The following is a 24,459-nucleotide window of genomic DNA, read 5'->3' as shown; positions in this document are numbered from 1 at the left end:
GACAATGGCTCATGAGCTAAATCATCAGTGGAACTAGCCTAGTGCCTGACATAGAACAGGAGCTCAATGAATATTTGTTGAATGAGTAAAAATATTCTGTTGGAAACACACACACACACACACACACACACACACACACACTCTTTTCTCCTACTGATTATAAAGCAATGTTTCAATGAAGTGAGAGAACTGCAGAAGAGCCATGATTTAGATTAAGAATAATACCTGATGATACCTGAATGTTACCAGGTAAAAGCATATAATTGTCTCTACAGCCACTTAGATCATCACATAAGCACCTTCACAGTGTACAAGGACATCTGCTCAAAAAATGTATTTTAAAAACAGTGTCCCAACAAATGTGAAGATATTGTTTCATAAAGCAGAAATCCTGAAAAAAATATCTAGTCTTTTATACCAAGGAAGTGTTTGCTGATGAGATCTGGCAATGGGAATATTGAAATCACCTCAAGGAAATCAGTGTCACTCTTTTCGATTCCTCAACTTAGATAAGGGAAATTTGCCCACTGGCTATGGCCTAAGTAATTTTTTTAAAGGGTGAGTCATGGAAAAAGTAAGCAAAACACCTCACCATTACTCATCAAAACTCTCAAGGTCATCTAAAACAAAGTCTGAGAAACTACCACAGACAAGAGGAGCTTATGGAGACATGACAATTAAATGTAATGTACTATCTTGGGTAGGATCCTTGAACAGAAAAAAGATACCAGGTTAAAAATTAGGACAATCTGCATAACATAGATCTTATTAATAATAACTGGTAATATTGGTACATTAACTATAACAAATGTTCTATACTAATGTATGATGTTAATAATGGTGGAAAGTGGTGCAGGGTATAGGAAAATTCTGTACTCTCACAATCCTTCTATAAATCTAAAACTGTTTTTAAAAATAAAATTTATTTTAAAAATTGTTCAAGAGTGATGTCAGCATCATGGCAGAGTAAGAAAACTCCATTGTTTCTCACCTTCAATTTACAACACTGTAGTAAGTCCTTATCTATTAATAATCACCCTGCATGTAAATAGAAGGAACTCACCAATCAAAAGGCACAGAGTAGCTGGATGGATTAAAAAACAAGACCTAACTATATGTTGCCTGAAGGAGATTCAACTTAGCTCCAAAGACAAACAGTCTCAAAATGAAGGGGTGAAAGGTGATACTTCAAGCAAATCACATCCAGAGGAAAGTGGGTGCAGCTGTACATACATCAGACAAAATCGATTTCTGGATAAAAAAGGTAATAGGAGACAAAAAATTGACATTTTATAATAATAAAGGGGACAATTCCTCAAGAAGACATAAGACCTATCAATATATATGCACTCATCTTGAACCAAGACAGTGGGCTAGATAAACACTGTGCCTGCTTCCTTCCATGAACACATTAAAATTACAACTAAATTATAGAACAATTGGCCTGGAATTATCTTATAACTAAGGATATAAAGAAGAAGCTACATCAAAACTGGTAGGAGGAGCAGAGATGGGAAATTGGCTAGCCCCAAACCTCTGTGTGGTGATTGAGAACTGGGAAGGAGATCTTGGCCATGGAGGTTCCCCCTGGAGGAGCTATATACCCCAGCCACAAACCAGTCTCCCCAGCCAAGAGTACTGGTGCCGGGAAGAGGAGACCCCACAACATCTGGCTGTGTAAAACAGGGAATTCCTATTATCCGTGTGGGACAGAAGGCCGCAGAAAACCCAGATGTCTTGTTAAATGGCCCACACAGACTCTCTTACTCACAGGCACTCACCTTGGGCTCCAGCAGAGGGACAGTGGCTCGGGGGTATTGGAGGCATACGGGGGACAGACTGAGGTGTGTGACTTCATAGCAAGGGCTGGAGCACAGTCACAATTTTCCCTGTGTGGGGTCCTACTCCCATGCAGTTGGCAGGCAGGCACCATCTTTCCTGTGTTGAGCCTTCCCCCACAGGCCAAATCTGAATCTGATTGGCCTGGTGAGCTCTGCTCGTTCCACTCTGCTGATTCACTGGGACCCCGCCCCCACCCAACTCTCCCAACACCTGAGGCAATTTCTCCATGAGCAGCCAGCCCTGCTCAAATTGCAGTCTTTAAGAAAAAAAAAAAATAACTATCAGAGTCCATGGACCCCTGTAGGTGGCAACTGGCCTCGGTGTGCTCTGAGACTTTTGCCGAGTAGCTTCAGGCTCAGCACTGACACCAAATTATAAGTCTAAAATAACCTGTTCACCACAACTCTTCCCAAACTAGTGACTCACTGAGACCCCACCACACCCAATTGTTTACTGCAGGAGGCTTTATCAGTGACTGAACCTTAACAGGTGATAGCAGACCTCAGGATGTCCTGGCATCTTGCAGAACTACCCTAGGCCAGATACTCGTGGCACACATCCTTGGTTCACAGTGTGGCCTCTGTCACATGCCTCCAGGGTTAGCACAGGGAGCAAATAACTGAGAATCACTTTGTAGCTCCTATCAGGTAGTCTGCAACCAGTCACAGTCAGTGGGTAACCTGGGGCTGCACTGGAGCCCCTCCCAAGAGGTCCCAGAGACAATATATTGGAGGTTGGCTCAGACCACCCCAGAGCACCAGGTAATTAGCTGCAAAGTGGCATACACGACAGGTGGTCTCAACAGGCACCAGAGCCCACTGGGGCAAACTCCACTCAATGGGATAAGTCCCCTGCAGAGCAGCCTATAAGCTGTGAACATGGCCAAACGCCACAGCCCATCAACCTGAGCATCAATCCCACCCACTTACATGCCAATAGCAATCAAGGCTCAACAATAACAGGGGAGCACACACAACCCACACAAGGAATACTCCTGGAGCACCTGAAGTAGGTTACTAGGAAGACTGTGCCGGGGCCCCACAGGGCACCTACTACATAAGGCCACCTGGCCAAGTCTGGGAGACATAACAGATCTATCTAATACACATGAACAAAAAGAAAGACAGCAAAAATGAGGAAAAAGAAATGTGTCCCAAATGAAAAAACAGAAAACTCCAGAAAAAGAACTAAATGAAATGGACACAAGCAATCTACCAAGACAGACTTAAAAACAATGGTTATCAGGATGCTCAAGGAACTTACTGAGAACTTCAACAGAGAGATAGAAAGCATAGAAAAGGACATATAAACCATAAAAAAGAACCACTTAGAAGTGAAGAATATAATAACTGAAATGAAGACAACACTAGAAGCAATCAGCAGCAGAATAGATGAAGCAGAGGATTGAATCAGTAATTTGGCAGACAAGGTAGCAGAGAAACACCAATCAGAACAGCAAAAACAAAAAGGAATCCAAATAAATGAGGATAGTTTAGGAGACCACCGGGATAACATCAAGCGTAACATTTGCACCATAGGGGTACCAGAAGAAGAGAGAAAGCAAGGGATTGAGAACCTATTTGAAGAAATAATGACTGAAAACTTTCCTAACCTGGTGAAGGAAATATTCATACAAATCCATGAACCGCAGAGAGTCCCAAACAAGATGAACTCAAACAGATCCACACCAAGACACGTTATGTTAATAGTTAGAATGGCAAAAGTTAAAGACAAAGAGAGAATACTAAAAGCAGCAACAGAAAGGTCACTAGTAACTTATACGGGAGCTCCCAAAAGATTGTCAGATGATTTCTCAACAGAAACTTTGCAGGCCAGAAGGGATTGGCACAAAATATTCAATGTGATGAATAGCAAGGACCTACAATCAAGATTACTCTACCCAGCAAAGCTATCATTTAGAATCAAAGGACAGATAAAGATCTTCCCAGAAAAGAAAAAGCTAAAGGAATTCATCACCACCAAACCAGTATTAGAAGCAATGTTAGAGGGACTTCTTTAAAATGGAAAAAAAAAAAGATCAAAATTATAAATAATAAAATGGCAATAGCTACCTATCTATCAACAATTACTTTCTATGTAAATGGAATAAATGCTCCACCCCAAAGTCACAGTAGGGCTGAATGGATGAAAAAACAAAACCTTTACATATGCTATCCATAAGAGACTCACTTCAGATTGAAAGACACACACAGATGCAAAGTAAAGGAAAGGAAAAAGATATTTCATGAAAATGGAAACAAAACCAAAACAAAACAAAACAAAAAAAGCTGGGGTACCAATACTTATACCAGTCAAAATAGACATTAAAACAAAGGCTATAACAAGAGACAAAAGGACCCAGTAATCCCACTTAAGGTTATTTATCTGAAAAAACCCAAATACCTTGTGGGGACATATGCATCGATATGTTCATTGCAACGTTGTGTACAACGGCCAAGATGTGGAGGCAGCCTGGATGTCTGTCGATGGAAGAATGGGTAAAGACGAGGTGGTACATATATACAATGGAATATTACTCAGCCATAAAAAAGATGAAATATTGGCATTTGAGACAACGTGGATGGATATTGAAAGTATCACCCTAAGTGAAATAAGCCAGATGAAAAGGGACCAGAACCATATGATTTCACTAATACGTGGTCTGTAAAGCAAAAAGCAACAAATGAAGAAACAAAACAAAAATACTCATAGATATAGACAATAGAATGGAGGGTAAGGGAGGTGGGGGAGGACAAAGAGAGTATAGGGGGTCGGATACATGGTGACGGGTGGTGAGCACACAGTAGAGTACACAGATGTAGTACTATAAAGTTGTACACCTGAAATTTACATAATGTTATTAACTAAAGTTACCCCAATAAATGTGACAAATGACCAAAACATTGTTCAACGGTTTAATATAGATATATGCACATATGACACTATAGCAAACTATGCATCTGAAATCTTACTTAGATAAAGTTTAATTCATATAACACACAGGTACACACACAAGTGTGTGCACACTGGGATTGTGGGATGCTAGGGTTAAAGAATGTCTACTTTTTTCCTAGGGTAATGATGAGAGAAATTAATTTATAAACATCAAGACTTTTTGGCTAGCAAGTGAGTGGCTTGTAATTTCTCTTCAACATACAGCTCAATGAGGCTGGAATAGGTGTTTGTTCTGTCATCATAGAAACAGTTGCAGAAGGGCTCATTCTGCCCATCTGGGCCTCACGGGGCTAATCTTTCCCAGCTAGAGATACCAGGAAATGCCCAGGTCTGCAAAGAAATTTAATAAGAACTGTCACTCTAGGTCTATCAATGGGAGTTAAGGTCGCAGGTGAAGAAAAAAAATTCCCCCTTTATCCATTTTAGAGGTTCATTGCTGGGGCCCTATAAGACAAAAGACAAATTAATGAGAGAAAAAGAAGCAGAAGTACATTAACATACACTGTGCATACACATAGGAGAAACTCAGTGATGAGTAACTCAACAAATGGGGTGGTTAGAACTTGGGTTTATATAGCATCTTAACAAAAGAACAATAATTTTGTAGAGAAGTGGCAAGACAGAAAACAAGACTTTGAGCTTCTAGGGGAGGCAAATTGTGAAAAGGCAAATATATGAGGAAACTAATGTAGATAAGGGCTAGTTTTAGCAAAGTTTGTTATATAAATTCCTATGGTGCTGACTCTGGACTGATAAGTGTCTGGCGTAGTCTCCAATGATTAACTTCTGTTCTTCCTGGTAGAGAGAAGTGACACCTCTATAAATTTAGGTTCTGCTTTTAGGCAAATAGTGGGAGTGCGGAGAGCTTTTCTCATATCTACTTTTCAATTGCCTTCAGCTGAAAAAATTCTTATGTTAAAAGGTTGTATTTTGGGGTGGCATATTCTGCTACCTTTCAAGGTCATCACAAACTTTCTTCAATGAAGCAACTCTGGAAATGTATTTCTTCATTTTATTAAGGTCTTTGCATGGGAAAACAAGAAATTTTATTGTGTAGGTGTCCAATTCATATGCTTTAGATTTACATGAAGAGCAAAATGTGTTTTTCCCATACTTGGCCAAAAAAATAATTTTACAATATCATTCACCCTAAAAGGCTTGTGTGAATTTGGTTTTCCGTATATATTTAAGGACTGAAAAACAATAACAAACCAAGGCCTCTCTTGATTAGCAAGATGCACTATGGAATAGCTCATGTTACAATGTACCCTGAGGACCAAAGAAGCTGCCAAAATTAAACACATCAGTTTTAACCATCCTGGAACACATTTTTGCCAAATGTGGGAAGTACAGGAAATGACTTGAGCCACTCCACATTTCTTTTTATTTAAAGCATGACTAAAGGTTGAGTCTTTCAGAAGATCTGAGGCAAATAGCCATTTAAAACTATGCTCATCTCTGCAAATTTCTCTGTGAGATAACTGTGCACAATAACCCAAAGTGTTATTACTTCAATTACCTAAAGTAACAGGTGGATGATAAGACTTCCCCTCATGTTTTCAAAGTTATTTGCAGTGATCCAGTCTATATGGTTTAAATTAGAGGGTATGAATAACGAATTAGAGGAAATATCAAAATGTTTTTTTTAAATATTTCAATGTGATTTTGCTGCATAGCTTTCATTCTCTGAATTATAAATCTTTTACTCGTGATGGAATGTTTTCATCCGATTCACAAAATTACAGATACCCAAAACATAATAAGGGGACTAAAAAAAAAATTCAAATAATCTATAATTATTTTAATGTATTAATTTGATCAGAATAGAAATTTGCCTACAGGAAAAATCAGCAGTATTTTTGGACATATATTGTGTATATATGTGCATGTATTTATGTTTGAACCACCATTAAGCCATTTTGACAGTTTTATTCTGGTATAGAACTGAAGGTTATATGTTTAGTCTCAGTGTGTGACAGATGACTTTCTTTTACAGTCTCTGACAACACCCTTAATTCCAGGCATATTGGTCACACATTTATGATCATGGACAGGAAAACAAGTCAAAGTACAAGCAGATTGGGCCAATAACATCATTATTTGCATATTTGTGGCAAGTCTTTTAAATTGTGCTCACTTGTTTCTATTCGTCATATGCCTAGGCTATATTGGAAATATAATCCTATATTATACCAAGGATATATGGAAGGGAGGTAGTTTCTAAGTGGCTATATATATATATATATATATATATATATATATATATATATATGAAATGTATATAGTATAAATGACTCCTGGAATTGTCAAAATAAAGAAACTAGAGAATGATGACTCCTTTGTTCTGGCAAAAACTTACTCATCTCTCAGACTAATGTTAGAAATCATTTCCTCTGGGAAGCTTAACTAAACTACTCTCCATTATCCCCCATCTATAGATTATTTATTTATTCTATTGTGCTCCTTCTATGTATTTTTAAAAAGACTCCTGTACTTACCCCATCTATTGTAATTTATTTATTTACATATCTGTTTGCCCTATTAGGTCATGAGTTTATTATAGGGATGAATTCAAAAAATATTGAGGCCCATTATGTCCCATGAAATGGAGTTCTTTAGAAAGAGAAAGTAAATTCTTTCAGGTGTTTGGGATACGTCAAAAACAAAACAAAACAAAACAGACCGAAACCTCCTCCCTGGCAGTGCATCCATTCCGGAAATAGGGAAAAGAAACAATAAAAAAGAAGTGAAGGGGAAGCCAAATATTAATGGATTGAAGAATGAATGTAAATGATGAATTTGAGATCGTGAATATGCACCAATATCAAAATAAATTAACTAAATATATATAACATGAGGGATTTATTTCTTACTTTTTTTTTTATTTAACAGAAAAGAAAATTGAAAATGTTTACATGCCCTAAGATTGATGCTAGTAGAGAAAGAAGAACTGAAAATAAGGGGAAAATAAAGTAAATAAATGGTGAAATAGTGTTCCTATGAAGAGGGAAAGGACTAGATTCCAAAGTACGAATGGAGAGATTAGAATTATGCCAAAGAAGTGACATTGCTAGCATAATCTGGGAACAAGGAGAAAGGAGGTAGAGTCACTGGTATGTTGATAGTAGTAGAGGAATTCTGCTTTATACTTTCAGAGAAAGTAAAATCTTTCCTCCTGACAGTGAAACGGAAATACAGAGATAAAGGAATTATAAGAGTGTTCTAACACTTGATTTAGCTACAGTAGGGCGTTAGAGGGAAAACCAGAGGGGTCCACTCTTGTTGTTATAGTTAATGATTTGCCCTCATAGCACCCTAGCAGCTTAAGTTTGAAAATAGAGAAGATGGATAGGTTTGTCAGTGTGGATCCAATAGATGGATGACGGCACTATTTGGCAAGAAAGTAATGCAAATAAAGGTTGTGGACTCTAAAAAAGATGAGGAATAGAGAAAAGGCAAGAAAGTCCTGATAGGCAAGAAGTAGAATGTCCAAAGATCCGAAGGTCTAAAGTTTAAAAGCCTCAAAAAGATTATAATAACACATTTTGAATAATGAATGCCTAAGTAAGGGGAAAAGTTAAAAAAGGTAAACAACTTAATATTTATTTGAAAAAAATAGTTTTATAGCAGCATATTTTGCATAAATATTTTTAAAACTATCTTCCATTATGTCTTAAATAATTTCCAATATTTTATTAGGTTTTAAAAATTAATGCACCAAGAAATTCAGGTACATATTATAATAAATATGTATGGTATCAGATGGGTAGTAGACTTGTTGGGGTTATCACTTTGTGAGGGGTGTAAATGTCTAATCATTATGTTGTTTTGTACACCTGCAAATAGGAATAAAAAAAGAAATTCAGGTACGTACAGAGAAAACAGTGGATGAATGTGAACTTGTTGAACATAGAAAAGATTTAGAAGATTTTTGATTTGTTGATTTAGATGAAATTTTATAGGAAAAAAAACCCTAGAAGATGACTGGACAGAGAGTTGTACGGACTCTTTTTTGTTCATTTGCTCATGCAGAGAAGTAAAAACAGAACTTCAAGAGCAATGTCAAATGGAAAGCAGACATGTGCTAGGGAGGGATTGGTTTCATATTTGCGAGCAATTCTTAGGGAGATAAAGGAAGATGAGAAAAGGGATGTGCTTTAGTTCACTTAAAAAAACCACACTGTTTTTTAGAGCAGTTTTAGGTTCACAAAACAACAACAACAAAAAAGCAAAAGGTATAGAGATTTCCTATATACGCTATACCCCTGCCTCCACATACATAGCCTGTTTCACTGTCAGCCAGCTAATACTTACCAGAGTGGTACATTTGTTATAGTTGATGGACCTATACTGACACATTATTATCAACCAAAACTGTATTTTGAATCAGGGTTCACTCTTGCTGTTGTGGACAAATGTATAATGACATGTACCACCGTGATAGTACCATGCAGGACAGTTTCACTGCTCTAAAAAAATGCTGTGTGCTACCTTTTTCATCTCTTTCTTCCCACGAAGGCCTGGCAACCACTAATCTTTTTCTTGTCTCCATAGTTCTGCTTTTTCCAGAATGTCATTTAGTTGGAATTATGCAGTATGTAGCCTTTTCAGATTGGCTTCTTTCACTTACTAACATACATTTAAGGTTCCTCAATGTGTTTCAATAGCTTGACTGCTCATTTCTTTTCAGCACAGAGTAATATTTCATTGTCTAGATGTACCACAGTTTATCCACTCACATCTTGGTTGCTTCCAAGTTTTGGCAATTATAACTAAAGCTTCTATAAACATCTGTGTGCAGGTTTTTGTATGAAAATATTTTCAACTCCTTTGGGTAAGTACCAAGGAGCATGTTTGTTGGATCTTATGGTAAGATTATGTTTCGTTTTGTGAGAAAGAACCAAACTGTCCTTCAAAGTGGCTGCACCATTTTGTATTTCCACCAGCAATGAATAAGAGTTTGTGTTGCTCCGTATCTTTATCAGCATTTGGTGTTGTCCATGTTCTGGATTTTGGCCATTCTAATAGCTGTGTAGTGGTATCTCATTGTTGTTTTAATTTGCATTTCTCTAATGATACATGATGTGGAGAAACTTTTCATATTTGCCATCTGTGTAACTTCATTAGTGAAGTGATTATTAAGGTCTTTGGCCCATTTTTAACTCAGGTTATTCATTTTGTTATTGTTGAGTTTTTTAAGAACAAATGGTTCTTTATAAATTTTGAATTACGGTTCTTTATCAGATGTGTCTTTTGCAAATCTTATTCTCCCAGTCTGCAGTTTGCATTCTCATTTTCTGGAAAGTGTCTTTCATAAAGAAGAAAGTTTTTAATTTCAATGAAGTCCAGCTTATCAATGCTTTCTTTCATGAGTTGTGCCTCTGGTGTGGGATCTACAAAGTATTGCCAAATACTTTAGGAGCATTTAGATTTGCTCCTCTGTTATCTTCCAAGAATTTTGTAGGTTTTGCATTTTACATTTAGGTCTGTGATCCATTTTATGTTGATTTTGTGAAGGGTACTATAAAGGTCTATGTCTAGATTCTTTTTTTTTTTTTTTGCATGTGGATGTCCACCAGCCCAGATGGGCCTTTGGGTAAGTCGAAGGAAGGGGCCCAGATAATGGAACTTTGTTCAGTGTAAGAACATTGGAGGAGGACCCTTGTGAAGGAGCCATCTACCAGAATTGGATGCCATAAATCAAAACATACACAGTGGCAGATTTACCATAAGCTCTAGAAACATGGAAAGCTTTAATGAGCAACATTATACGTTTTAACCTGCCTGGCCAAGGCCCTTGCAAGATCTTTGTCACCGCCAGTTTCTGTGGCATAAGCCATTTCACTTCTGCCACCTGGTAGGTCCTTACCATGTGTATTAGTCACCCCAGTGTAATAAAGGAAGGCTGATGTTTCCTTTTCCCATTCCCTGGAGAAAATTATGAATAGTCTGAGCCCTTAGGAGGCTTCATTCCCTCCTCTCTGAGAGTAGTTTGGGCTTGATTGTGACATCATTTTGGCCAAGATACTGGATATTGCTGGCAACTTGCAAAGAAGTTTGTCTTCTTCCAGTTTTGGTCTAACTTGCATTACTGACAAAGGCCTCCTAGGAAAGACTACAGCACTTTGTGGTCCTATTTTGTGGCCAGGAGGACAGGAATTGTTGTTGGTCAAGCGGTCACCCTAAGGTGGTCACCCTAACTGACATAATACAAATTACATATATTTAAACTGTAAAATTGAATTAGCCTTGACGTATATATAAACCCATGAAACCATCATAATCATACTAATGAATAAATCCATCACCAATACGCTTACTGCGTGCTCTTGTCTAATCTCCATCTGCCCTCACCAGCCTTGATTGCCTTTCTTTTACAATAAATTGTGCTTTCTAAAATTTTGCATGATCAGAATCATAAAGTGTTTGCTTTATTAAATTCTGGTATCCTTCATCATGTATAATTATTTTAATATTCATAAATCTAACATATGTGAATATTCACAAATCTAACATTTACTAATTTTATTGCTGAGTAGTATTCCACTGTATGGATGTACCACTATTTATTTATCTATTTATCGGTTAATAGACATTTGGGCTGTTTCCAATTTGGGGCTATTATAAATAAAGCTGCCTATTTTAAGTGTGCAATTTGAAGTATTAATACAGGCTTAAACCCTTGAAACCAAAAGTTCTCTCTTGCCCTTTTTAATCTATCGCTTGTGACATCAAATTATTGATACAAGGACATACCCCACCTTCGGAATGGATATTTCATATATATATATATATATACACTAATAAAAAGGAATGTGCTATGACATTCTCTGAATTCTTCCTCCATCTTCCACCATTAGCTAGCATCTCATGGCCAATCTTATTTCATGTCTCTACCACATTACTGAAGTGTTTTATTTATAATCCCAGCTATCATGTCATGCAATGCACAGCCTCTTTAGAATGCTTTTCTAAAATGTAATTTCATAACCTTAGTAACTATCACACAAAATAAAAATATTTAAACTATGACAAAAAATGGGTAAGGTGGATGAGTGAATGACTCATAGAATTAAAAAAAACACAACTAAAAAAGACAAATAAGCATCTGAGAAATATCCAACATCACTAGCAATAAAAATATACAAAGTCAAATAAAAACAACTATTTAATTTTATTTGACCACATTTGGCAAGATTGAAAAGCTAATAGGGAAATGATCAGTCTCATACCAGTTGGTAGGAATATACACTGGTACCACAAAACTGGAAGGTTAATTTACCACATTCTTCTAACTCAGAAATTTTACTTTTAGGAATTTCACCTAAAAAAACAATTATAAAAGTAAAAAGCAAAACGTAAAATGCAAATAACCTAAATACTGTTTATAAAAATACTGTTAGAAAAGAAATTACAAATTTATACGTACCAAAACATTTATTAAACCACAATTTGTAATAAAATAATAATGACAACAATAAGATAAGACAGTATTAGTAACTTAATATCAAAGAAAGCCTTTTCTGGCATTATTCCTCAACTGATCCATCATACCTTAGCCTTGTTAAAATTTAATTGTGATGGTTATACTATACTTATATAGGAGAATGTCCTTGCTTGTTGATCCAAAATATTATAGGATGATGGGCATTATGTTGACAATTTACTCTCAAACAGTTTTGGGGGAAAAAAAGTTTTCTTGTACTAATTTTATGACATTTCTCTAAGTTTGAGACTATTTCAAAAGGGAATAATTTTAAAATCTTATTAAGTGAACTCACTCATAAATCACCGTGTAATGTTATATAGGTCACTGGCACAATTTACAAATTTCACCTCTGTAAGTTATTTTGTTTATAACAAATTGAAGTATATTGTTTAACTTCACATCTTGTCACTATGTTTTACCAAATGTAATTACTACGGTATATTCATTATGAATAGATTTCTATTGTCTTATACCCATCAAAGGCAAATTTGGAATTTGGTAAATTTTTTTTTAATGAATATTCCATTTAGTAAAAACGCTTTTTGGAGTGTACTATCTCTTCTAATAATTTACTTACACCACTTTAAAAAATGATAAAAACACTTTATGTTTGCCATTTACTTTACACATTTTACTTAGAACGTAAATTTATAAAGAAGGAAAAGTTAGAGAGAACTATTAATAATGAAATTCTATTGCATGTTACCATCAGCAAATACATTTGTCATTTCTAATGTAGTTGTGTATTTTTTGAAACTGAACAAAATTTGAAAAACATTAACTTTAAAAAGCAAGCCATTAAACCTAAATACTTTTTCTTCCTATGCTTTTCTCAAATCTAGAATTATTTTGCCTACTTGACTTTTCAGTGTGGAAATTATATTAGGTTAGCTTGGTATGAGAAATTCTTATTGAACCCCGGCTGGCCCCTAGCAGTAAACATCTTGCCTCACTAAGAACTCAAAAATAATTGGTTCAATATTCAGGCACAAAATTATGCTAGAGATGGATAATCAAAGTCATCCCAGTAAAACTTCTGGAATTTATCTATGCTAACGTCTTAGCATAGATAACCTCTCTCCCCTACCCTCATCTTGACTTGTCTTTTGAAAACATAGCCATTTGTGCATTTCTGGTTTTTGGCAGTTGTCACATTTTCCTCCAAGTTTGTTCACAGAAGCTCTTCAATCACAAAAGAAAATGCTTAGACACTGAAAAATGTATGCATTAATAATTAATTCATTTTAAAAGTATCCAGATGATGCCTTTAAATCTTCTAAACTTCCTGGGATCTTCAGACCATGTCTGCTTTGTTCTTTCTAGTTCAAACAATGTTCTCCTGGATAAAGAAAACTACAAACAAAATAACATCGTAGAAGCTATGGATTTTCAAGAATCATCTATTAAATCAGCTACTCTCGTTCCTCTCCACCTTATATTTATAGTTTTGTTTTGTTTTGCTCCACATATTTTAAAGGACATTTTATTTCTAGCCCCATGATTTAGAAATCTCAGGCCGTGACAGGCTATGGCCTTTGTAAAACTCTTCTTCAAATCCTGGGCCTTTTTTTCATTCTTCTACCAGTCTTAACATAGCTAGCTCTTCCTTATTCCCTTATCAAGTCCAGTGTTGCTTCCTCCGAGGCCTCCTTTTACCACTGGATGTCTTGGAATCCTCCCTCTTCCTCCCCCCCACCCCCACGTCACTTTACCTCAATCCTGTTTTATTGTTTTTGTGTCACTTACCCAACTACCTGCAATAATTGTTTTTTCTGTCTCCTTCAACTAGAAGATGAGCTCCATGAAAGCAGGGATATTACTGTTGTCCTAGGGCTTATTACTGCCCCACACAGGTAGTAAATATCAAATAAGCATCTGTTAAATACAGTGCTAATATTCAAAACATTAACTGGCACAAACACTGAATAATTAGAACAGATGCCAGATGTGAACAACTGAACAGATGCCATATGTGAACAACTGAATTTTTGCTACAGGACTGTACAGACTGAACATTAGCCCTAGTTAATGAATAAGAGAACCTAAGCTTATGTCATCTGTCTCCTATCTAGGAACTTATTATTGCTTTCTTTATTGGCTTTTTAAGGATGCTTTTCAAATTTGTACCTATAATAGTGATCACTTTTAGTTGTACAGCAGAACTTTATTATTGCAAACTTCACAAATATGTCCAATAATATTTCTTTATATTGATCCCTAGTCATGGGATCTTTCTCATATTTTCTCTGAATTTTTCCTAATCTGGCTTTTGAAAGACTAATTCTAATTTCAGCCTTTCTTTCTTTGGACAGTATGAATACAGAGATGACAAATTTATTATCAAGTCTCAGTATATAAATCTGTTCTTCCTTTTGGATTGGAATTCAATACAGTTATACTTTTCCTGTTTTGCTTCCTCTATCTTCAGGAACTCAAAACTGACAACAACAACATAAGTCGAATATTATTCACATGCTTTGTTCTTTCAGTTGAAAGTAGACAAAATATACCACTCTCATCACTATAGAGCCTTCACTCTGTGCCAACTGTTGCCTACCTTCTTGCATCTACTCACATCCACCAGGTAATAAATTGTTTAAAGTCAGGACTCATTTCTTCATTAAAAAAAAAAAATCCTTGTCACCAGGCACCTGGTGGGAGAAGAAACTTTAAGTTCAATTGAATTGATTTATCTTAGCTGGATTCCAATATGTACTGTATACAATTATTAATTTCATATTTTTGCTTTTCCTTCTTTCTTGGCCCAAATAATTTCTCCTTCAGATTTTTGGAATTTCAATTGTGCATATGCTTTCTACTCCCCTGTCCCAGCTTTCAGATCTATTTTTAAGAGGGATACCCTTACCGTGCCGTATCCCAGTTCTGACTGCTGTCTACTAGTTCACAGTAACAATTGAGATCATGCTTACCTATTTATGGTGATATTTAAATTTCATTTTATTCATTACTCATAGTCACTAACATTTTCTAATTATTTTTCCTGTTGTTTTCACTTAAGAATCACCAGGGAACTCTTTCAAAATATCTGGGGTTTAATTTTATCTAATTATTTTCCCCTTCCTCTAAACATTTTGCTAATATTCAGTCTTTTGAAGTGTGTTCCAACTTGGCTAGGAACTCCCTGGGATCAACTGAGATTTAATGATTTTCCTAGTACTCTGCTAGATACTTTCCATACATCTTATCACTTACCCTTCCTGTTGACATTGTTATAAAAAACTATTATCCTTGTCTCAAATTTCATACAACTGACCTGAGGAAAATTAAGTAGCTTGCCTCTGGTTATACAGCTGGCAAGTGGTAAGCTGGGATCCATGTCTACAGGTCATTCTGTTTAGGAAGACTTCCCTTCCCATTCTTCTTTCTAAAACTCAGTCCAGAAAAATCTTGGTACTCTGCATCACCTAATCACATAGTTACTCAATGCCCAGGATCTTACTTCTATCATATAATTCTAAAATTTGCCTAAATATATCAATGATGTCTTCCAGAAATGTTATTCATTACAACACAAATCAGAAAAAATGGTAATAGCTTTCGTGTTTCCCCGAAAATAAGACCTAGATGGACAATTAGCTCTAATGCGTCTTTTTGAGCAAAAATTAATATAAGACCTGGTCTTATATCATATTAGATAAGATTCAGTCTTATATTATAGTAAAATAAGACCGGGTCTTATATTAACTTCTGCTCCAAAAGATGTGTTAGAGCTGATTGTCCGGCTAGGTCTTATTTTCTGGGAAACACGGTAAGCATCATAAAATGTGGCAGACTCTCAAATGTATAGCAGAATAATATAGTAACATGGTCAGCTCTGCCATTTACTTACTGATGGTGTGAAGTCAGACAATTGACTAAATATTCCTAAGCCTCACTTTCCTTTTCTGTAAATCAGAAGAAATAATAGTTCCAACCTCATGGCATTATTTTAGGGAATAAAAGAGAAAATGTGTGTAAACCTCTAAGTATAATGCCTATCACAGAGCAAGCCCTTAATAAATGATTATCATCATCATCATTACCACTATTTTGGAAACATGCTCTAGGAAAGTAATGCACATTTATTTAACCATATCAAGCCCCTGTAACCCTGAACACCATAATACACTAGGCATTATGGGCAACTTTCAGTTTCTGCTTAACTTTCAGTTTCTGGGTAACTTTCAGTACCCATAAATCCTGTTAGCTTTCTTCAGGAAGATAGCTGTAGAGCACAAAATGTACTCCCTGGGAACGTGGATATAGCTTCTAGAAATCTCCCAGAACAGGTAGTTCTTCCCCATCCTATTCTTATTCTTTGTTTCCTATTTGCAAGGAATTCCAAGCATGGCTTAGAAAGAGTATGGGGGTGAGGGGAGAGAGAGAGAAAGAGAGGAGAGAAGAGAGGAGAGGAGAGGAGAGCAGAGGAGAGGCAGGGGCTTGGAAAAGGGAGGACAATCAGCTAGATATTTGGGCTCTCCTATTTACCCAAGCAGTAATGTTACAGATAAGGAAACTAAAGATTTTATCTGCAAATGCCCACATAACTCAATCACATCAGCCTACTCTAGGGCAAATTCTCCTGACATCCAAGTCACAGATTCTAGAAGTTTCTGAATCTGTTTTTCAGTTATGTATTCTAACTCTCAGAACCAAAAATAGATTTGCTGATTCATGTTTTTCAATCTTAATTTGCTGTGTTTCCCTGAAAATAAGACCTGCCCTGAAAATAAGCCCCAGTTAAGATCGTCAGCCAGACGGACACATTTAGTACGTTATGACAATATTCCAGAAGAAGATGACATGACTGTATTTTAATAAATGTATATTGTTGTACGTGAAAAAATAAGACATCCCCTGAAAATACGCCCTAATGCATTTTTTGGAGCAAAAATAAATATAAGACTGGTCTTATTTTGGGGGAAACACAGTATAAGGGTTATTAAATTGACTACCTTAAAAACTCTGAGAAGTTATGAAAGATGGAAAATCATGTATTTAAAATGTCTCTTCAAAGTTTAGGCAATGGGCTTCTGAAAGTTTGCACTACCCTTTCTCTTCCTCTCTGGATGACTCCTAAACATCTGTCAAGTTTCAGAAGTCACAGTACTTCCTATAAGAGCCTTATCTCGCCTCACCCCACCTCACTGTTCAGTCTTTCTGACATGTGCTTCCATCCACCTGCCTGTGTCCAAATTACCGTCTACCTCTCCAGCCAGCTTAGTTACAAGCTCCATTGGGGTGGAACCATTTGTTTTATTTACTGCATGTCTTCATGTGCTAGTGCAGGATATATTTTTGGTACTTAAGAAACATTTGTTGAATACATTGTACAAATTATATATGCTTAACAAGTGAAGTAGAAGTTACTTTAGAGCAGTTGTTCACAATTGATGCCAGCCAATATTAGAACACAACACAGGGTGTAGCAATTATTCAGAGGTTCCTCTTCCTCAATCCTCAGGCCACCTCCAGGAGAGAAATTTGTTTTTCTCTACCCCCTGTCACAGAGCACTTCCACATGACCATGTGGCAGCTGCAAGCCTGACCATTCAATTCTTTCCTCCTTTCCCTTGCCTTCCAGTTCTTACTATTCACAGGAGTATGTGATGCCTTGTCATTTACAGTTCACAAGACTGACTCAATCCTTAATACATTGTCGACCAGCAAAAATAACTCTCCAGAAAATCCACCAAAAGAACAGTTTATTCGGGAAAAGAAAAAAGAGACGAGATCACCCCAGGAGTGTGCAAATGCACACTTCCGACTGGCACTCCAACCGGCCACCCAGGTGAAGAAGAAGAAAAGTCCCAATTCCAAGATAGCTATTCTATTTATTAGCTTCCCTCCCCTGAAAGTTACCACTAACTTTTAACAGGAAGTCAGGACTAGAGAGTTAACAAGGGGCTCAGCTTCCCCTGTAGTCCTCCCAGCTCTATGGTTAAGCATCTTAAGATGTCAGTTCACTTTTATCAGCATTTATAAGGTTCCCTGTTATAGTTTAGTCAATAAACAGCTTCCATTTCCAAATTGGGAAACTTATTTGTTGTGAGATGAATTGCGCTCCTCATCCCCCTCCAAAAAAAAATTCATATTAGAGGCCTAATCCTGCCCTTCCCCCCCACACTAACCCCGCCCCCCCCAGAATATGACTGTATTTGGAGATAAGGCCTTTAAAGAGGTGATTAAGTTAAATTGAGGCTGTTAGGGTGGGCCTAATCCAATCTAACTAGTATCCTTATAAAAAGAGGAAATTAGAACAGGCAGGAAGACACCAGGGGGTGGTGTGCACAGGAAAATCCATGTGAGGACACAGCTAGAAGGCAACCATCTGCCAGCCAAGAAGAGAGGCCTCAGAAGAAACCAGCCTTGCCAACACTTGATCTTGGACTTCAAGCCTCCAGAAGCATGAAAAATAAATTTCTGTTGTTTACACCGGAGTCTGTGGTATTGTGTTACAACAGCCCTAGCAGACTAATACACTATTAAAAGTTAGAATATGTCACCTGAATTCTGGAGCTGAAAATCTATCCTTATTATCATTATTTTTCCATTGTTTACTAAGTCTTTATCTCTAAATCCAGAAATAAATATGAACATTAAGGGATAACCCAATAATTTATCGATCACCAAATATGTGCCAGGTACTATACTGGGTGCTTCATGACATATCAAATTATTCTCCACTTAGTAGCTCAGGAAACTTAGGACCACAAACAGCTCAGGAAACTTAGCACTTGGTCTGGTTGATTAACCAGACCTAGAGCATACAATTAGCAAAGAAGAGACTGCACTTAAACATACTTCTGTCTAAGACAGCCGAGTGTGGCAGAAACAACAAAAGCTTTGGAGCCACATGACTTGGGTTTGAACCCAGGTTTGTTTTAAAATTCAGAGTGTCAGAGTGTTGGGATAGGTCATTTGTCTTCCATGAGCCTCAGTTTCTTCATCTGTAAAAACAAGAATAATAATATCTACCTTTCAGAGTTGGTAAAACAATTACATGAGATAACACACAAAGGAACAAGAACATAGTAGATAATAGAAAATAGCTCCTTTATTGCAGTTTGTGGAGGCAAAGCAAAGACAGGAACCCTAGACACCAATACTAACAGAAACTGCCTTATTTCAGCAGGGCTTTGGGTTTAAGTAAAGAAAAAAAGTCATTTCAGTATTGATTTATATGTGATCATTTCAAAAGTAAATAAGCTTATACCTATCAGGTGACTGACCCGTGTCCGAGCTGGGGCCTGTGATTAGCTGCACCTTGGGATATCTGTGCTCTTTCCTGGGCACAGAATGAAAGACAATCGAGTTAAGATTGGCCTGACTTAGCAGGTCAGAACTGAGCCAACTAAGACTAGTGTGTGTGAAAATATACTGGGGGTGCCAAAAAAGTGTCTACAAGTGGACTCTGGTCAAAACATTGCTCAAGCAGTAGTTCGCTGTAATCAGAAGTGTCTGGACGCTGATGGTAACCACTCTGAGCACCTCTTGTAATTGCAGAAGTCAAATGTGACTTGTATTCACCTTTTGTTATCAGTATATATCGAGTATTACAATTTTAATAGAGTTTTCCTTTCTTAAAATGTGTACACATTTTTTTTTGACACTCTCTGTATTCGATCAAGAAATTCTGATTTGAACCTATTTTTGACTTGTATTTCTTAAAGAAATTACTATTTAATCATGGCTAAAAGTACTGCTCAGCTACAATGATCTCAAAATAAAAGGTTTAATTTAAAAAAAGAAGAAGTGCCACTCAGGAGTCAGTCATACCCTGAGTCAAAGTCACCTCCTTCAGTATTCTATGTTAGTGACCTTGGCCCAATTCCCTAACCTCCCCAAACCGGTTTGCCTCATCTGTAAAATGACCACAATAATAACTACCTCACAGTTTGGTTGTGAATAATAAATGCAATTATACATGCATAGTGCTTAGTGATAATAGCATTTACATAACATTTGCTATGTGCCAGGCACTGATCTAAGCACTGTATTTATTTAACTCAGTATAGTCTTCACAACAACTTTATGAAATAGGTACTATTATCATCCTCATTTTCCTGATGAGGAAGCTGAGATTCAGGGAAGTTAAATAATGTGCTCAAGGTCACAAAGCTTGGAGGTGGTGTGGCTGCATTCAGACCTGGACAATCTGCTTCCAGGGGCAGTGCTTTTCCCCTCTACAGGGTGTCTGCCTCAGTAAATGTTCAATGCCCGGGACCTGCCACTGTGTGAAGGAAAAAAATCATCCCTTTTAATTTTACTGTTATTTAATTTTGCATCATTTTGTTAATTTTCATTTTAAAAGAACTTTAAACAACTAAATAAAATATAACCTGTGAATAGGAGTGCTTTCACAAAATTGTACGAATGATTGTTTATTTCAGATTTCACTTAGTTTTAGCTAAGAATCCTACTTTTAATGACACAAATCACATTGACAATAGAAATATATAGCTAATGTAAATAAAACTCAATAATGTTATGAACATAGAAGCTGAGAAATACATAGCAAAGCTCTCAGGAATAGGCAGGGATGTGTTTACTGGGTAAAGAGTGCTTTTCCGTTTTAGAATATACGATACATCATGTCCTGTAGATATCTTTAAGCCAGTATGTACATTTAACGTAAAATATAAAATATCAAAATATTCTTCTTCAAAAATACCATACCAATGTTTTTTTTTTCCCAATTTTATTTTTAAGTCGTGTTAAAAGGTAATCATGGTATATGGGACATCCCACCATCCAGTTTAAGTTTTCCAACTTCTCTTGAACACATATCTCATATTTATCTGTCCTTTATTCAACATGTACAAGCACATACTTTGCATGACCCTGCGCTGGATGCTGGTGACATCCAGCGGTAAAGACACAGCTCTCTTTGAGACACTCGGAGATAGTGAGGTAATTACAATAATGTGATCGGTGTACACACAGTTAAGTTTTCACAGCTGAGTTGGAAGATGAGTGAAGAAAGTGGGAGGGGAAGGACAGTCAGGTGAGCAGATTTTGTAAGTCACAGGCCTGAGGCTGAGAGAGTGGGGTAGGTTTTAACAGACAAAGCTTCTTAGAGTGCAAAGAAGGGCTACAATGAAGATCTGGGGCATGGAGTGCCTCCTAGGCAATGCCCTGGAGTTTAACTATTTTAAGGATTTTAAAAATCATTAGATCTATTTTAGAACATAGTGGGAGGACTGTGGAAATTTAATTGGAGTTGACAATTTTGGGAGCAAAGACGTTATTCAGAAGGCTAACTGCTGTTACTATCCCAGCAGAAAGTATAAGGGTCTAAACAAAGGCAGTGGCAGTAGAAACTGAGAAGAAAAGGATTAAAAGGTACTAACGATGACTTAGATTCCAGTCTTTCCTATGTGCTAAAAGTAAAACAAAAGCAAAACAAACAAACAAAAAAACAAAAAACCCCACAGAAAACAAAACTGTTTCTCAAATTTTTCTCTATCGCACAGGTATTATTTATTAATCATCAAGAATAATTAGTTAGAACTAGTATTTAATGTGCCTTCTAAACTTACTGCTAATTATTGCCCTGAACAATTCAAAGCATTTTTTTTCCATCCTTCTTTCCCTTGTGCTCATCAGAGTACTTGGCAGCATTTACCACTCCTTTCTTCTTGAAACTGTTTTTCCCCATATGTGGTGCAACGCTTTGCTCTCCCAGCATGCTTCAGGGTCACTCTGTTGTGGAAGTCTCCGTTCTTCTTGCCCATGCAGTTAAGAATCAAAGGTCAGCAAGCTGATGAGTATGCAAACAGGGTTTATTAGTGATATGGTCTCAGGGAAGAAAACAGGCCTAGCCAAAGTGTGAGAGAGACATAGGCTCCTGGTCCTCTTGTCCAGGATTTGTAGTTTGGTGGGTAGGGTGAGGGAGTTACAGATTGACTTGGCAGGAAAAGGTGGTGCATGCTCTTCCACGGGAGGACGTGACCTCCTAAGTTGGGTGGAGGTCTGTTCACTCAGATCCTAATCTTGCTCCAGACCACCTCTTGTCATCTGTTGTAAAAACAGATACAGTGGCTGGAGGCAGTTAATCAAAGCTATTTCTGAGCTTTTTCTGTAGGCACCATGGACCCCCTCCAACCCCTCCTACTTCGCTGCCTACATTTTCTAACTTCTACCTACAGTAGCAACTTTAGTGGTTCCTTCTGTCTCTTGTGTAAGTTCTTTCCTGATAAATAAATGGTTCCTTTTCTTCTATGTTCTGTGCTTGCCACTAGAGGTGTTGGACTTTTGTCCCCACCCCCTTTTTTGTTTGGTCCTCTGCTAGTCTCTTTCAATATAATACCTCAACTTACTCTTCACATTGCAATTTTAATGATCATGATAAAATATTAATCTCTCTCTTCTTGTCTTAATTTCTCAATATTTTTTTCGAGACTCAATTTCAAATCAACTTTGAGGACCTGCTTCAGTGGCTTACTGCCAACATATATGTTACACAGCCTCCCCAAACATGCCTTCCCTGCTGAGCCAATCACCCCTCTCTGTCCGCTAAGCAGCAAAGAAGTACACAAAGTTCATTTCCCCAAGTGCTTAGATTTCTTTGTTCCTGGAAACAAATGCCAACAGGTATTAAGTTTACAGAAATAAAATCGAAGCCTGTGGGTGATAACATGAAAAAAGACAAAATAAAGTGACGAGGTCAGCGAAATAGCCCCAGCTGAATGCATCTCAGCACACAGCTGTACTCAAGTTCCTGGAGGTTAGGGAACCTCTGTTCCACACTTCAAGCCTCCAAAGCTAGTATGATTCAACTAGCAAAGATTCCATTGAGCCAAGAATTCACCAGGCTAACAGCGATCTGGAAGTGCTGTGCAAGTCAATGATGACAGTTCTTGCGGAGCAGTCTCAAGATGAAACACAATTGATATTGATCTGAAACAGAAGTGCCGTCACGATTCCCAAAGTCCCAGCCTTGAAATAAGATTCCAGGTTTCTGGTCAGAGCACAGTTCACTTCTCATTTCCAAAAGCTGTACAAGTTTGTCAAAAACACAACTAAGTAAAAACAAAAACAAAAACTGGTGTTGGTTATCTCTGCTCCCTCATCTCCACCCCAATGGCCATGAGATTGGAATTCAGACAATAACTTAAATTGACACAAAAGAGCAACATCCCTAAAATTTTGCTTTGTTTGCTTGTTTTTGTTTGGGGGGGAGGGTGGCGGGGGTAGGAGGGGACTTGGAGTCAGGAGGCGGAAACCAAGCTCCCAAGCCTCTCCTCTGCCTTCCTTTTATCTGGGTGGTCTTCAGCGCACTGAAGGGAAATCTCTTTTAGAAAGAACCTTTCTGGTTTTTCTATCAGTTCACCGCCAGAAGGTTGACCGAGGCTGTGACCTGGATTGGCTGAGAGTCAGGAAGGCAAAGATCGCGCAGCTTGGCTCCTGGGAGCGCTCAGACCAGGTGACACAGCCTTGGGTGTCCCGGCGTTGGCTTGACAGTTTCATCCCCGCCCACTCGCTGGAGAGCGCCCAGCCGGGGTGCACGCGCGCGCAGGGGCACATAAAAGCTGCGGCGGCGCGGAGACACCGAGCTCGCCCACCGCCCGAGCTGCGGCCACATCATGCACGTGAACGGCAAAGTGGCTCTGGTGACCGGCGCAGCGCAGGGCATCGGCAGAGCCGTTGCAGAGGCGCTGCTGCACAAAGGCGCCAAGGTAAGAGCGGCGCCCGGCCGCGGAAACTTGTCTGCTCACCGGGAGACTCGCCGCTCTCCCCGCGCACCCTGTCCCCCCGCGCCAAAACCCAGGGGTCCCCGGGAAGACAGGGAGGCTGCCCCCCAAGTGCCCACCTTGCCACTTCCAAAAGCTGCTGAGGCTGATGCTCTTGAGCAGATCTCAGAAGTGACTGGGAGAGAACCTGAACTTTAACTGCCGAATGTCAGGTCCCAAAGAGGAGAGTCCTGTGGTTTATTTACTGTTCGTCCGTGTGTCTGTTTCACGAGCTGCGCAGGACGTGGACTCCTCTCCTCTATTTACAGGTAGCGCTGGTAGATTGGAATCTGGAAGCAGGTATGAAGTGTAAAGCTGCCCTGGATGAGCAGTTTGAACCTCAGAAGACTCTATTCATACAGTGTGATGTAGCTGACCAGGAACGACTGAGAGGTAAGAGGGGGATCCATCTATCAACGCGGAGCACGCAACAGCCTT

General features: G+C 37.9%; 1 protein-coding gene across 1 annotated transcript in view; it reads left to right on the top strand.

The window, feature by feature from the left end:
- Positions 1–23,530: 23,530 nt before the first annotated feature.
- Positions 23,531–24,459, top strand: part of HPGD (15-hydroxyprostaglandin dehydrogenase) — a 28,312-nt gene continuing 27,383 nt past the window's right edge. The window contains exons 1-2 of the mRNA XM_019733237.2: positions 23,531–23,967; positions 24,291–24,414. Coding sequence (XP_019588796.1) covers positions 23,875–23,967; positions 24,291–24,414 — 217 coding nt within the window. The 5' untranslated portion in view covers positions 23,531–23,874. The remainder of the gene's footprint in view (positions 23,968–24,290; positions 24,415–24,459) is intronic.

Source organism: Rhinolophus sinicus, linkage group LG07, assembly GCF_036562045.2.
Source record: "Rhinolophus sinicus isolate RSC01 linkage group LG07, ASM3656204v1, whole genome shotgun sequence".
Lineage (NCBI taxonomy): Eukaryota > Metazoa > Chordata > Mammalia > Chiroptera > Rhinolophidae > Rhinolophus > Rhinolophus sinicus.
The sequence above is the reverse complement of the archived record's forward strand: the minus strand, read 5'-3'. Positions and strand labels throughout refer to the sequence as shown.